At 35.5% G+C, this 13365-nt stretch overlaps 1 protein-coding gene across 1 annotated transcript in view; it reads right to left on the bottom strand.

Moving 5' to 3' along the window:
- Positions 1-13365, bottom strand: part of LOC126831420 (transcription factor Dp-1) — a 65326-nt gene that overhangs the window by 33418 nt on the left and 18543 nt on the right. Inside the window, exons 4-5 of the mRNA XM_050561929.2 lie at positions 12486-12577; positions 1819-1937 (exon numbers count right to left, since the gene is read on the bottom strand). Of these exons, the coding sequence (XP_050417886.1) occupies positions 1819-1937; positions 12486-12577 (211 nt within the window). The remainder of the gene's footprint in view (positions 1-1818; positions 1938-12485; positions 12578-13365) is intronic.

Raw genomic sequence — 13365 nt, 5'->3', positions numbered from 1 at the left:
CTTTACAGCTTTATCATTATAGTAACCCTTTCCAATGTTAGCATCATTAAAATTTTGAAGTTCCACTAAATCTCTAAAATCATTGAAAGGCCTTTCTTTTTTTACCAAATAATAAGATGTTCTAAACAATTTGTCCATTTTAATAAGCTCATCTTCACTCAGCTTCTTAAAGGCTGTTTCAATTGGGGGAAGCTGGTCTTTTTTAGTGATATCAATAGCAAGTTTGGCCTGAAATGCCCTATCATGACTGATTGATTTCTTGTGTTGCTGGACGGATTCTTTCTTTACTCTTTGACTACCTGTGACAAAAGAAGAATTTCTGTCACTGCTATAACCTTTACAAACAGTACACCAAATTTCACAAACAATGTCTGTATTGGTTCCATCATCATTCTGTTTGACCTTATAGCCAATATCAATGTTCATATCATGCATCCACTTCTTGACAGTTTTGACACTTGCCTGAGGAATCATTGACTTAATTTTTTTACTAGGTGACTGTACCAGGTTTTCATTGTTATCTTCGCATTCCTGGCTATGTGTATTTTCTTGGTTTTTGCGTTTAAAAAATGCAGTGATCATCGTTTACACGAAATACTACGGTAGTAGTAATTTCGTAGTATTTTCGTTACGGACGAGTAAGCCGTGGGAAATGACCTTTTCACCTTCCCACGGTCAATACAGTTAGGTATAACATGATTGGTCGATAATATCACATGGTTTTAATTTTGCATATATTATTTGTCGGATGATGTGTTGTTATTTCATTGGTTAAGTTACGCGTGGGCGATTATTTCCGTACTCTTCGTTGAGACTCGGGTGTACTCGGAGTTTGTTCAAGGGAAGTAAGTCTTACCGAGACCCAGTCTAAACACAAGAAAATGGTGTCGTACGTGAAATTTTGTCGTAAACGCTTTCAATCTATTCGAAGAGTTCAGCTATAGAAAAACTAAAGTATTAAAATATTCTTTTTAATCAAAATTACGTAGACGCAAAACTTTGCGTTATAGTATAAATCTAACACGCTATTTTCATATTTCAACACGCATTTTGCGTCTTTGCGTTCGCTAATTTCGAAGCCTGACAAGGAGTCGCCATTGAGCAGATTCGTTATGATTTTCGTGAAATTCGAAGACAACCATTATCATGTTTAAGAGTGATATATTCGAACAATTTTTTTTAAATTGGATAAAATTGTGACCTCTAGAGTTGGACACAAGCTAAATGAACTGGGCTAATGAAGACGGGCATACGCCATACATACAGTGTGCTATGAGGGAAATTTTGCCCGGGCAGCGGCACTACGGCCTACTTTTATATCGAATTCCAACTGCAAAGAGATCTTTTACGTGCACACCAATGTGTACACGGGACCTTGGTTTTTCGTCCCATCCGAACGACTAGACAGCTCTCCTTGTCAGGCCCTCCGTTCTGCATCACTGACAAGGGGATACCATGCTGGAAAATCTGGATTAACTTTCTCGGCCAAGGCTGGGATCAAACAACCGACCTCCAGGCTAGCGAGCCAGCTTCTTACCCACTTAGCCACGTGATCCCCAGCTAAATGAAGATACGGTCCGATACATGTTAATATTGAAAGGGACAAAGATCTTTTTGAGATAAACCTATATTTCAAGTTTAATCAGAAAAAAAATAATTGTGACCTGTAGAGTGTCAACAAACAAATTGTGGACGGACAGATGGGCAGAGGAGACGACAATATACATCCACAGGAAAATGTGGGCATATAAACAAACAAATAAATTGGCCTTCATTTGTCAGGCCAGCAATTGTATTAGATCCTTCAGGCTTGCTTACCCATTATCAGTGTATTCGTTTTCAAAAATAATTAATTCTGCTGGTCGCTTTCTCACACTACTCCAAGGTGAGGAAGGATCAATCTGGACAGCATGTGAGCTAGGACTACAAGCAATCATCTGTAATATAAACAATTAATTCCTTATTTATCTTCACTTCCTATTTCTTGAAAGCATCTTTTTTTAAGATAACCTATATATATAACCACCAGTAGGTTGTGTAGCTCTAAGATATAGTATGTTCCAAATTGTTTGAACTCAAAATGCTCACCAACCGCAAAAAAAAACCCCGAGAGCATCGCTAATGCTGCAATATACGTCCACATTCCAGCATTGATTGATATGGTACTTTTTAAAATGAAGAGAATAAAATATGAAATGGCTGTAATATGATAAGAGGCAAAGAAGGCTAGGCGATGGGTTTGTTTTGCCAAATTTACAGTCAAAATACTAACAAAAAAGTGGGTGTGATACTGCCGCAGGTCGGGGCAAGCACCAAAATAAATAGTTGTTGTCTTTACGGTATAAGGAATAAATATGCAAAGTTCCAAGATGATCCATTCAAAATTGCAGCCTGCAGACGATAAATACAAAAAATGGGTATGGCTCTGCCCCTGGGGGGTGGATATGGTACAATATAAATAAGTACCACTCTGTTATTGAAATGACAACATCAATAGTTTCAAAATGATCTGTTAAGAATTGCGGCCTGTAGATGACAAACAAATAAATACAATAAATGGGCGTGGCTCTGTCCCAGGGGGTTGGGCATTCACCAAAAACAATAGGGATCATCCTTAGGGTATAAGGAATTCATACGGAATTATTTCAAGACGATCAATTAAGAATTGTGGCCTGTAGGCGACACACAGACATACAAAAAGAAAATGGGCATGCACCCCAAATGATAGGAATGTTCCTTCGGGTAGAAAGAATAAGTATGCAAAGTTTCAAGATGATACGTTAAGAAATGCGGCATGTGGACGACAAACAAACAAATACAAGAAATGAGCGTTGCTCTGCCCCCTGGGGAATCGGGCATGCACCAAAAACCATAGGGATTATCCATAGGGTATAAGTAATTCATACGAAATTTTTTCAAGACGATCGAGAATTGTGGCCTGTAGGCGGCACACAGACACACAAAAAGAAAATTTGAGTGGCTCTGCCCCTGGGGGTTGGGCATGCACCCCAAACGATAGGGATGTTCCTTAGGGTGCAAAGGATAAGTGTATGCAAATATGATATGTTAAGAAATGCGGCCTGGCTGTAGACCACAAACAAATACAAGAAATGGGCGTTGCTCTGCCCCTGGGGATCGGGCATGCACCAAAAACAATAGGGATCATTCATAGGGTATAAGGAATAAATGTGTAAAGTTTCAAGATGATCACTTAAGAATTGTGGCCTGTGGGCTACATACAGACACACAAAAAGAAAATGGGCGTGGTTCTGTCCCTGGGGGTTGGGCATACACCCAAAACGATAGGGATGTTCCTTAGGGTACAAAGAATAAGTATGCAAAGTTTCATTATGATACGTTAATGCGGGCCTGTAGATGACAAAGAAATATAAAAAAATAGGCATGGCTTTGCCCCTTGGGGTCGGGAATGCACCAAAAACAATAAGGATCATCCTTAGGGTATAAGGAATAAGTATGTAAAGTTTCAAGATGATCACTTAAGAATTGTGGCCTGTAGGCGACACACAGACACACACACAGACAGGGGCGACGGCATATACGTCCACATTATGAATGTGGAAGTATAAAGATAGGTTGTCAGGCAACGAAACATACGCCCACAGCAGCTAAATCGTCCAGGCAGTCAACAAGTGTTGTCGCATATTTTTACTTCTTTCGGTAATGAAACATTTATAATACACTAAAATCTGATTAAGAGTAACAACTGTTGAAGTAATTGTCAACTGGCAGTAATTATCGGAAATCGCTGAAAATCAATAGGCTTCTGTATAAATTTAAAGTCAATCGGATATTAACTTTGGCCTTTAGAGCGTCCACAAGATTTTTTTAAGTGATCAAGGGCCATAACTCTGGCAGTAATTATCGAAAATCGCTGAAAATGAATAGACTTCTTTGTCTCATGACCTTAAACACTGTGTATAAATTTAACGTCAATCGGATATTAACTTTAGCCTCTAGAGCGTCCACAAGATTTTTCAAAGTGATCAAGGGCCATAACTCTGGCAGTAATTATCTGAAATCACTGAAAATAAAAAGGCTTCATCGTCTCATGACCTTAAACACTGTGTATAAATTTTAAGTCGCTCAATATTTGGGACCTAGAAATTGACACAAATGGGTCGCAACGCATACAATAATGTAATATGAATGTATATATCAATTGATTTAAATTCAATCGTTTCTGTTTTTACTGTAATTTCTAATCAGTTAGGTTCGGCGAAATATGCCAGTATTCTCAATCGAATTTCAACCTCTAACGACTGGTTATTCCAGCCTACGCCGATAGTATTTATTGGGCATGCTCTCCAGATAAGACTTGTGGAATATGCTTAGCCTCGTTTTTCGAGTCCCTTATTACAAATAGCGCTGAAACGTATTGTGGTACACGATTCGTGTACCAATTGTAAAATGTTTATTTTGTCTTAAATATTGAATATTAGAAGGCCATCTTTTCCGGGTAAGATCACAACATCAATCTTGATTTAAACCGACAAATAAATCATGTTTTCAATGTCAAAGATTTTGGATGATATTGAGTTAGAGACTTAGCTACTTTAACTTTAGCCTCTAGAGCGTCCACAAGCAATTGTGGACGCCAGACTGACGGAGGCGTATAAAAATGATGTGAAATTGTGAATAAATCGCCAAGAATTCATTTAAAGATGGGTTCCCGCATACAAACTGGGTGATTTAATGGTATATATGGACTAAACACATATTCAAACTAATTAATTTGTCATAACTTTGCTTCAAATCCTTCTCAAACATTGTAATTGCGAAGGAATGTCCTGCTATAAAAATTCGATCAAACCAGGTCATGTTTACATCACGGGACTTACCTCTCTTGGAAGTCAGAGGAGAATTCATTGCATACATTAAGACAATGTTGTCTTTAATCGCTTACTATTTATTACAAATATCGAATCCCAATTAAATTCTAGGATTATCCACTATCCGCGTCTTTTTTATCTCAGAAAGTGTTGTACGTCTAACTCTTCATAAAGTTTATCAACTTGTACATCAAGCGCTCAATGTTCGCGTGTGACCTTTGACATCACGCATCCAGAAATTCCTAATCGTCCAGAAATTCCTAATCGTCGGGCTGTTGATTAGGGGAACCCTTACATTTTTGTCCTGTACACGCTCCAGGAGTGTTTTTCGGGGAATCCAGTATTTTTCTAGTAAAATTGGATATATACCAAAATTACCATACTTTTATTGGAAATAACCCCCTGATAATTACTTTTCTGGGAACCCATCTTTAATGTTTCATCAAATTTTTCAGTTCTAGCAATGTATTTATTTCATCGAAGCATTTCAAATATTTGTATTTCTTAATTCAATCAGCAGTTGCCAGGCAAGATACTCCCAAATTTGCAAGAAATGAATAGAGAACAAGCTAAATAAAACAAGCCAACAGTGAGGCTGATGTCCCCCGCCGAAATCCCAAAATAAATATGACACATATTCATTAATCGCACATTTACTTTTTCAAAAGTATCAAACAATCAAACAAATTATCACCTATATACCGTATTTTTCGGTGTATAAGGCGCATGCGTAGATAAGGCGCAGGGCGACTTTGGCAGAGGTGTTTCAGGAAAAAAAAAAAAATGCGTGGTTTAGGCGCACCCTTTCCCAGCGCGTGTGAAACTCGTGCCATAGCATATGTGACTCAAATTTGAATTATGTTAAATGAATGAAGATGCTATTATTTTTGGGTCATAAGACAGTAAAGATGACCATTTTAGTAAATATAAAATGTCTCTTTTGAATTGGACAGACGCATGGCACATTTATTTTCCTTTCAGATATTAACTGTTGCTTATATATATTAATAATTTTCTTCAAAAGTTTAATGTAATAATACATTATCTAAATCTGAAGTTTCATGGGATATGATTTACAAATTAATTTTTAATTTCAAAATTAATTGCATTGCTTATGTTACATGTGGACAGACATTCTGGCAGATTTGTAACATTAGCACTAAAGTTTGAAGAAAATTTCTATTTATAGTGTTGATGTAAGTAATTAATCAGATTTTTTTCATGCTAAATAAAGCATAATATTAAGAATTTAAGATTAATATAATAAAATATAATCATATATATTAATAACCTAAAATTTAAACATTTATAGGGCATGCAACTGTTGCTAACGTTACATAAGGACAGACGTTGACATTTTATAAATAACTGTTTACTTGAATTATTGTTTTTATCTAAAAATAAAAATAGTCCGTAATGAAAGGTATTAATAAATTGTATAGTATTTCTACCCTTGGGCGAGTTTTAAATTTAAAATCGGACAAAAATTATTTTAAAAGCATGTGCTAACGTTACGTAAGGACAGACGGTTTATTTAATCGGTCTGACAATTGACACGTTAGCACTTTTTTGCGGGGGTCAAAGTCATTTTGATCGAGTGAATAAGGCGAGAATGCCGATGGCCATGTTTATGCATCGGGAATCGGAAAGCCGGTTTTCTTTTCTAAAGGCCGTAAAGAAAGTGATACATTTTGAGTAAATAACGCCGTGAAAGGCGAATTAGTGGTGCTAACGTATCAAGAGTGCTAACGTATCAAGAGTGCTAACGTTAACATTTTCGGACAGACAACTGTAAAAATGGCATAATCAATCGGCTGCCCGTGTCAAATTATCCGTATCCTGTGTGGAAGATCGAGACTACATTCACGCTTCGTTTGCAGCGGTTATTCAAATTCTATCACGTAATATGAAGCCGAAAAGAAATATTAAAATAATGCTAACGTTTCGCTAAAACTGGACAGACATCAATTGGACGAAACGTTAGCAATATATAAGCATGGAAATTTGATTTTCTAAACCATTTTCCTGCTTTTTTTAAATGGCATATACTAAAACATAAACAGCCATTCCACAAATGGACAAATTTATTTCCACGTGACGTAAAAATACAAAGTTTACAAAACAAATGTAAGACCACTTCAATGATGTAGTGGATGGACAGACAAGTCAAATTTTCACAGGGGTTTGAACAATTCAATTTTCGGAACTTGTTATTTTTCTCATCAGTATATTTTTAAGTCTGTTTTAAAGAAGACACACTTGCCATTATAATTATACAAAAATAAATTAAAAATTTTAAAACAAATGTTATTTCAATGTATTCTAAAATCTTGATAAAAAGTGATGGGAAAAATGTCTGTCTTAAATGATGTAATTCATTAAAATATTTGTAAATTATTTTAATAAAAAAATACATCAATAAACCTGGTATTAAGTATTTTATATGTTCAATATATTCTGATTTTGAAGATAAGAAAAATATTTAAAAACTCTTTTTCTCTTTTCTAATAAAACCATTACATTTGTTAGATACCCACTGGTACACTTTATAATAAAACATGCCATAAATTTAAAGTCAATCAGATATTAATTTTAGCCTTTAGAGCATCCACAAAATTTTTTGAAGTGATCAAGGGCCATAACTCTGGCAGTAATTATCGGAAATAACTGAAAATCAATAGGTTTCTTCGTCTCATGACCTTAAACATTGTGTATTAATTTGAAGTCAATCGGATATTAACTTTGGCCTTTAGAGCGTCCACAAGATTTTTTTAAGTGATCAAGGGCCATAACTCTGGCAGTAATTATCGGAAATCGTTGAAAATCAATAGGCTCCCTCGTCTCATGACCTCAAACACTGTATAAATTTAAGGTCAATTGGATATTAACTTTGGCCTCTAGAGCGTCCACAAGATTTTTCAATGTGATCAAGGGCCATAACTCTGGCAGTAATTATCGGAAATCGCTGAAAATCAATAGGTTTCTTCGTCTCGTGACCTTTAACATTGTGTATAAATTTAAAGTCAATCAGATATTAATTTTGGCCTTTAGAGCATCCACAAGATTTTTTGAAGTGATCAAGGGCCATAACTCTGGCAGTAATTATCGGAAATCGCTGAAAATCAATAGGTTTCTTCGTCTCATGACCTTAAACATTGTGTATAAATTTAAAGTCAATCGGATATTAATTTTGGCCTTTAGAGCATCCACAAGATTTTTTGAAGTGATCAAGGGCCATAACTCTGGCAGTAATTATCGGAAATCGCTGAAAATCAATAGGCTTCTTCGTCTCATGACCTCAAACACTGTATAAATTTAAGGTCAATTGGATATTAACTTTGGCCTCTAGAGCGTCCACAAGATTTTTCAATGTGATCAAGGGCCATAACTCTGGCAGTAATTATCTGAAATCGCTGAAAATCAATAGGTTTCTTCGTCTCGTGACCTTTAACATTGTGTATAAATTTAAAGTCAATCAGATATTAATTTTGGCCTTTAGAGCATCCACAAGATTTTTTGAAGTGATCAAGGGCCATAACTCTGGCAGTAATTATCGGAAATCGCTGAAAATCAATAGGTTTCTTCGTCTCATGACCTTAAACATTGTGTATAAATTTAAAGTCAATCAGATACTAACTTTGGCCTTTAGAGCGTCCACAAGATTTTTTGAAGTGATCAAGGGCCATAACTCTGGCAGTAATTATCGGAAATCGCTGAAAATCAATAGGCTTCTTCGTCTCATGACCTTAAACACTGTGTATAAATTTAAAGTCAATCGGATATTAACTTTGGCCTTTAGAGCTTCTTCGTCTCAAGACCTTAAACACTGTGTATAAATTTAAAGTCAATCAGATACTAACTTTAGCCTCTAGAGCGTCCACAAGCAATTGTGGACGCCGGACCGCCGGACGGACGGGGGCGACAAAAATATACGACTACATTTCAATGTTGTTATGTTCAAAAGTCTTGACCAATCAAGTTGCTTATCGATCCTTAGCCTAAGCAGAAAATTCTCATCTACAAACTTAGTCAAGGTAATGATATAATGAATCTATACTCAGAGTTTAATCACTCTCACTTAATTAAAACCAAAGTTATCGTGCCCCAAAGCATCAATCAATCAGATTGCTTATCTCTGATGTATTTATGTAATGTAACTATACTAGTGCTGGGTATTGTGACTGCAATCACGATACAATACGTATTGCGATTCATGTGCCACGATACGATACGTATCGCGATTCGTAACTAGGTCATAGATTTATCAATAAAACAACAAATTAAATATGTGATTGTGTCTTTAATGAAGCTTGAACTTCCACAGGTTTAACTGGCCGTCTTCTTAATCTTAGCAGACGAACTTAGACAGTCGCCACTATGGTGTCTTGTCAAGTGAGTGCTGAGATTGGTTGTATTACCACAATATTTTAGAATAGCTTTGCATATTCTACAAACAACTTTCGTTGTGTCCCAAACTTTAGATTTATATTTCAGTCACTGGAGGATTTGTTATTGCGAGTGTGTTTTCCGGCATTTTGATTTTTACAAGAGCTACTATCTATTATATTTACGTTCTAAATCTATAAAATTCTAGGGTAAAATGTTGTTTTATGTATTTAAATATGTATGTTTTATTAACTAAGCTTTATAACAAACTTTAAAATTCGGAAACAAAACGAAAAGGCGTTAAAATGTTGTTAATCTAAACCTACGAAACTAACGGTAATTACGGTTGTGCGCTATTTATAGTAACACACACGTCAAGACTACTGGACATCGTTTGCGAAGTGTTATTGTTTCAAATAAAGTTTAGGGTATAATTTAAAGTTTTAAAGTTCACAATATATTTGAGAAAACGCAAAAAAGAATCATGAAAAATCGATTCGGCATCCTGCGATTCAATACAGGTATCGTGAGACGGTGAATCGCGATACATCGATTCAACGATATATCGTGCCAGCACTAAACTATGCACCAAGTTTCATCACTCTTACTTAATTAGAACTCAAGTTATCGTGTCCCAAAGCATCAACCAATCAAATTGCTTGTTTTCTGCTTACTCTAAGCAGAAAATGGTCAATCTTCGAACTCCATCAAGGCACTGACCTAATAAACACATACACCAAGTTTGAACATTCTAGCTCAATTAGAAAGAGAGTTATTGTGTCCCAAAAAATGTGACGGACAGACAGACGGACGGACGGACAGGCAGACGAACCCATTTTAATAGTCCCCTGCTTTCTTCGAAAGGTGGGGGTCAAAAAAGTGATTTTTCGTACAATCAGGGGCCATAATCCAGGAAGTTATGTTCCGATATGCGTAAATATCAAAAGGAACCGAAATCTTTGGATTATAATCTTACATTTCAAGTTTCATCAAAATCGGATAAAAATTGTGACTTTTTAGAGTGTAAACAAACTTGGTATTACCATTACATACTTTTATTTGCGTACAAGGAACGGCCATTTTTTCCGGCAGTTTGGGTCAGATTTTAACGAAATTCGAATTCAACCTTAATTGATGTGTAACGGTGATATATCTAAAGTTTTTTTTATAATTGAATACAAATTGTGTACAATCAAGGGTCATAATTCAGGAAGTTACAATCTGATATGCGCGAATATCGAAAGGAACCAAGATCTTCAAATGGATTATAAACATGTATTTCAAGTTTCAGCCTCTAGAGTGTCCACAATCTTGAAATACCAAATATAGACTGTACGAGGGGTGGCCATTTTGTCCGGCATTTTGGTCCGATTTTCACGAAATTCAAACTCAACCATTAGGGTGTAACGGTGATATATTCAAACGTTTTTTTTTTATTGGATAACCAGCGGCTGCCAGGCAGTATATGCCCACATTTTGCTAGAGATAGACAAACAAATTAAAAACAAAAACGATTTTTTGTACAATCAGTGGCCATAATCCAGAAAGTTATGGTCAAAAGGGACTGAGATATGTTTTAAGTTTCATTAAAATCGGATAAAAATTGTGACCTCTAGAGGGTCCACAACCTTTGTGTTAAATACTTTTACACAATTTGTGTACAAAGAGCGGCCATTTTGTTGGGCAGTTTCATTTCAATTTTCCCGAAATTCGAATTCAACCTTTATGTGGAATGGTGACAAATTTAAAATTGGAAAAAAAATTGTGACCTCTAGATAATCTGCAAGCTAAAAAGATGATTTTTCGAACAATCAGGTGCCATAATCTAGGAAGTTACGTTCGGATATGCACAATTATCAAAAGGAACCAAGATCTTAGTGTGTAACAGTGATATATTCACACTTTTTTTTTTAAATCGGATAAAACTTATAACCTCTATAAAGGAACCACAAGCTCAAAACGTGATTTTTTTGTACAATCAAGGGCCATAATTCAGGAAATTACGATCCGATATGCGCAAATATCGACAGGAACCAAGATCTTTGCATTATAAACATGTATTTCAAGTTTCATCAAAATTGATCAAAATTGTGACCTGTAGAGGGTCTACAACATTGATATACCAGATGTTTACACTATATGCGTACAAGGGGCAGACATTTTCTCCGGCAGTTTTGGCCCAATTGTCGCGAAATTATAACTCAACCAACATTACTGTGTAACGATAATATATTCAAAAGTTTTTTTAAAATCAGATAATAATTGTGACCCCTAGAGGGACCACAAGCTAAAAACACGATTTTTCGTACAATCAGGGGGCATAATTCAGGAAGTTACGATCTGATATATGCACGAATATTGAAAAGAACCAAGATCTTTGGGTTATAAACATGCATTTCAAGTGCTATCAAAATCGGATCAAAATTATGACCTCTAGTGTGTTCACAAGCTAAAAACGTCATTTTTTGTACAATCAGGTGCCACAATCCATGAAGTTATGGTCCGATACATGCCAATATTGGAAGGAACCAAGATCTTTAGGAGATAGACCTATATTTTAAGTTTCGTCAAAAGCGGATGAAAATTGTGATCTGTAGAGTGTCCACAAACAAATTGTGGGCGTATGAAAAGAACATCCGACAAGTCTGTTAATCAGATGTTGAGTTAATGAATATTTATTCGGAATTCCGGGTATTCCAGCTGATTAGAACAGAATATGTGAGGTGACGATACCTACAGGAATAATCTTACCCCAGCATATATACATGTATATACAGCTCACTTCATCAGTTTATCTCACATACATTGCTAAATACCAAAGGGATACACTAGATACATTTATACACCTCCAAAATTTTATTTCAGTAATTGTCATGACATTGAATTTTTGAAACACAATAATTCTAATTATCGCGATAATATACTCCAGGCGATAATCCATATCGCGATAATTTATTTTACCAATATCGCGATATTTTTTTTCTGTATCATTGCAAGCTTAGCATTGCCATTAATATGGAAAGGAACCGCTCAAGATCTTTGGGAGATAAACACATATAATTGAAGTTTCGTCAAAATAGTACAAAGACATGATCTGTAGTGTGTCCGTAAACAAATGTGACGGGGCGACAACATGAAATTGAAGATATATAAAAAGTTGAAAAGAGACTATAATGATCAATAGTGAAAGTCACCCTTTGGCTATAAGCTTTAAAATCTCAAAACATTTGGTATAAAGATGTAATCTACCTGTTGTGGTTGTATAGTTTTAGGTAGTAACTGAGGTTGATCTTTATAGGGAGACATCTTGGAGGGTGATTGTAAAGCTATAATATGATACGCTGAAAAATATAAAATAACGACCATTAATCTTTATCTTTTAAAAAAAAAAAATCACAGAATGTTCAATCAGCACCAATTCTTAACATTTTATACTTTATGATTTCATTTTGAAATTAATTCAATCATACTCAAACTAAAGTACAAGTCCTCTATAGTAATTCACACACCAGTCAGCTGCAGTGTTATGATGGCAACTGTCATGAACTTATTGTACATAACAAAGGAGAGAGAGAGAGAGATAGATATGGGGTTTTAGATGTCCACTGAGAAATGTCCCAGAGAAAACCCACAAGGTTGGACAGGCGACCCTACTCCTTGTCAAGTTACCGGGGATTTGAAACCACGCCAGTTGACTAATGGCAGACTTTATGATACAGCACGTACATGCTAACCATTCAGCCATCCAACCCCCCTACTGTACATAACAAACCAACCAACATGTCAGATGCTGACAGTAAATTTATCAGTCAGTACAGATAGAATTACAAATAGTGGTGCAGATATCAATTTGATACAGTTCGGACAATAACTTTTCTTGTTAAACTTAGAGCGTTCACAAAGTTCAACAAAGTGGAACAAGGGCCATAACTTTAAAAGTTATTAATGGAACTTTATGAAATTCAAAAATTCTCTTCATTTTTATAACTTTTAAAATAATGCACATAAATTTAATACAATCGAATGATAACTTTTGTCGATAGAGCATTCACATTTGAAGCGAAACAAGGAAAAGAGTAGTTAATAACAAAACTTGCTGAAATTCAATGCTTCTTAATTTTACTAATTC

Source organism: Patella vulgata, chromosome 1, assembly GCF_932274485.2.
Source record: "Patella vulgata chromosome 1, xgPatVulg1.2, whole genome shotgun sequence".
Taxonomy (NCBI): domain Eukaryota; kingdom Metazoa; phylum Mollusca; class Gastropoda; family Patellidae; genus Patella; species Patella vulgata.
The sequence above is the reverse complement of the archived record's forward strand: the minus strand, read 5'-3'. Positions and strand labels throughout refer to the sequence as shown.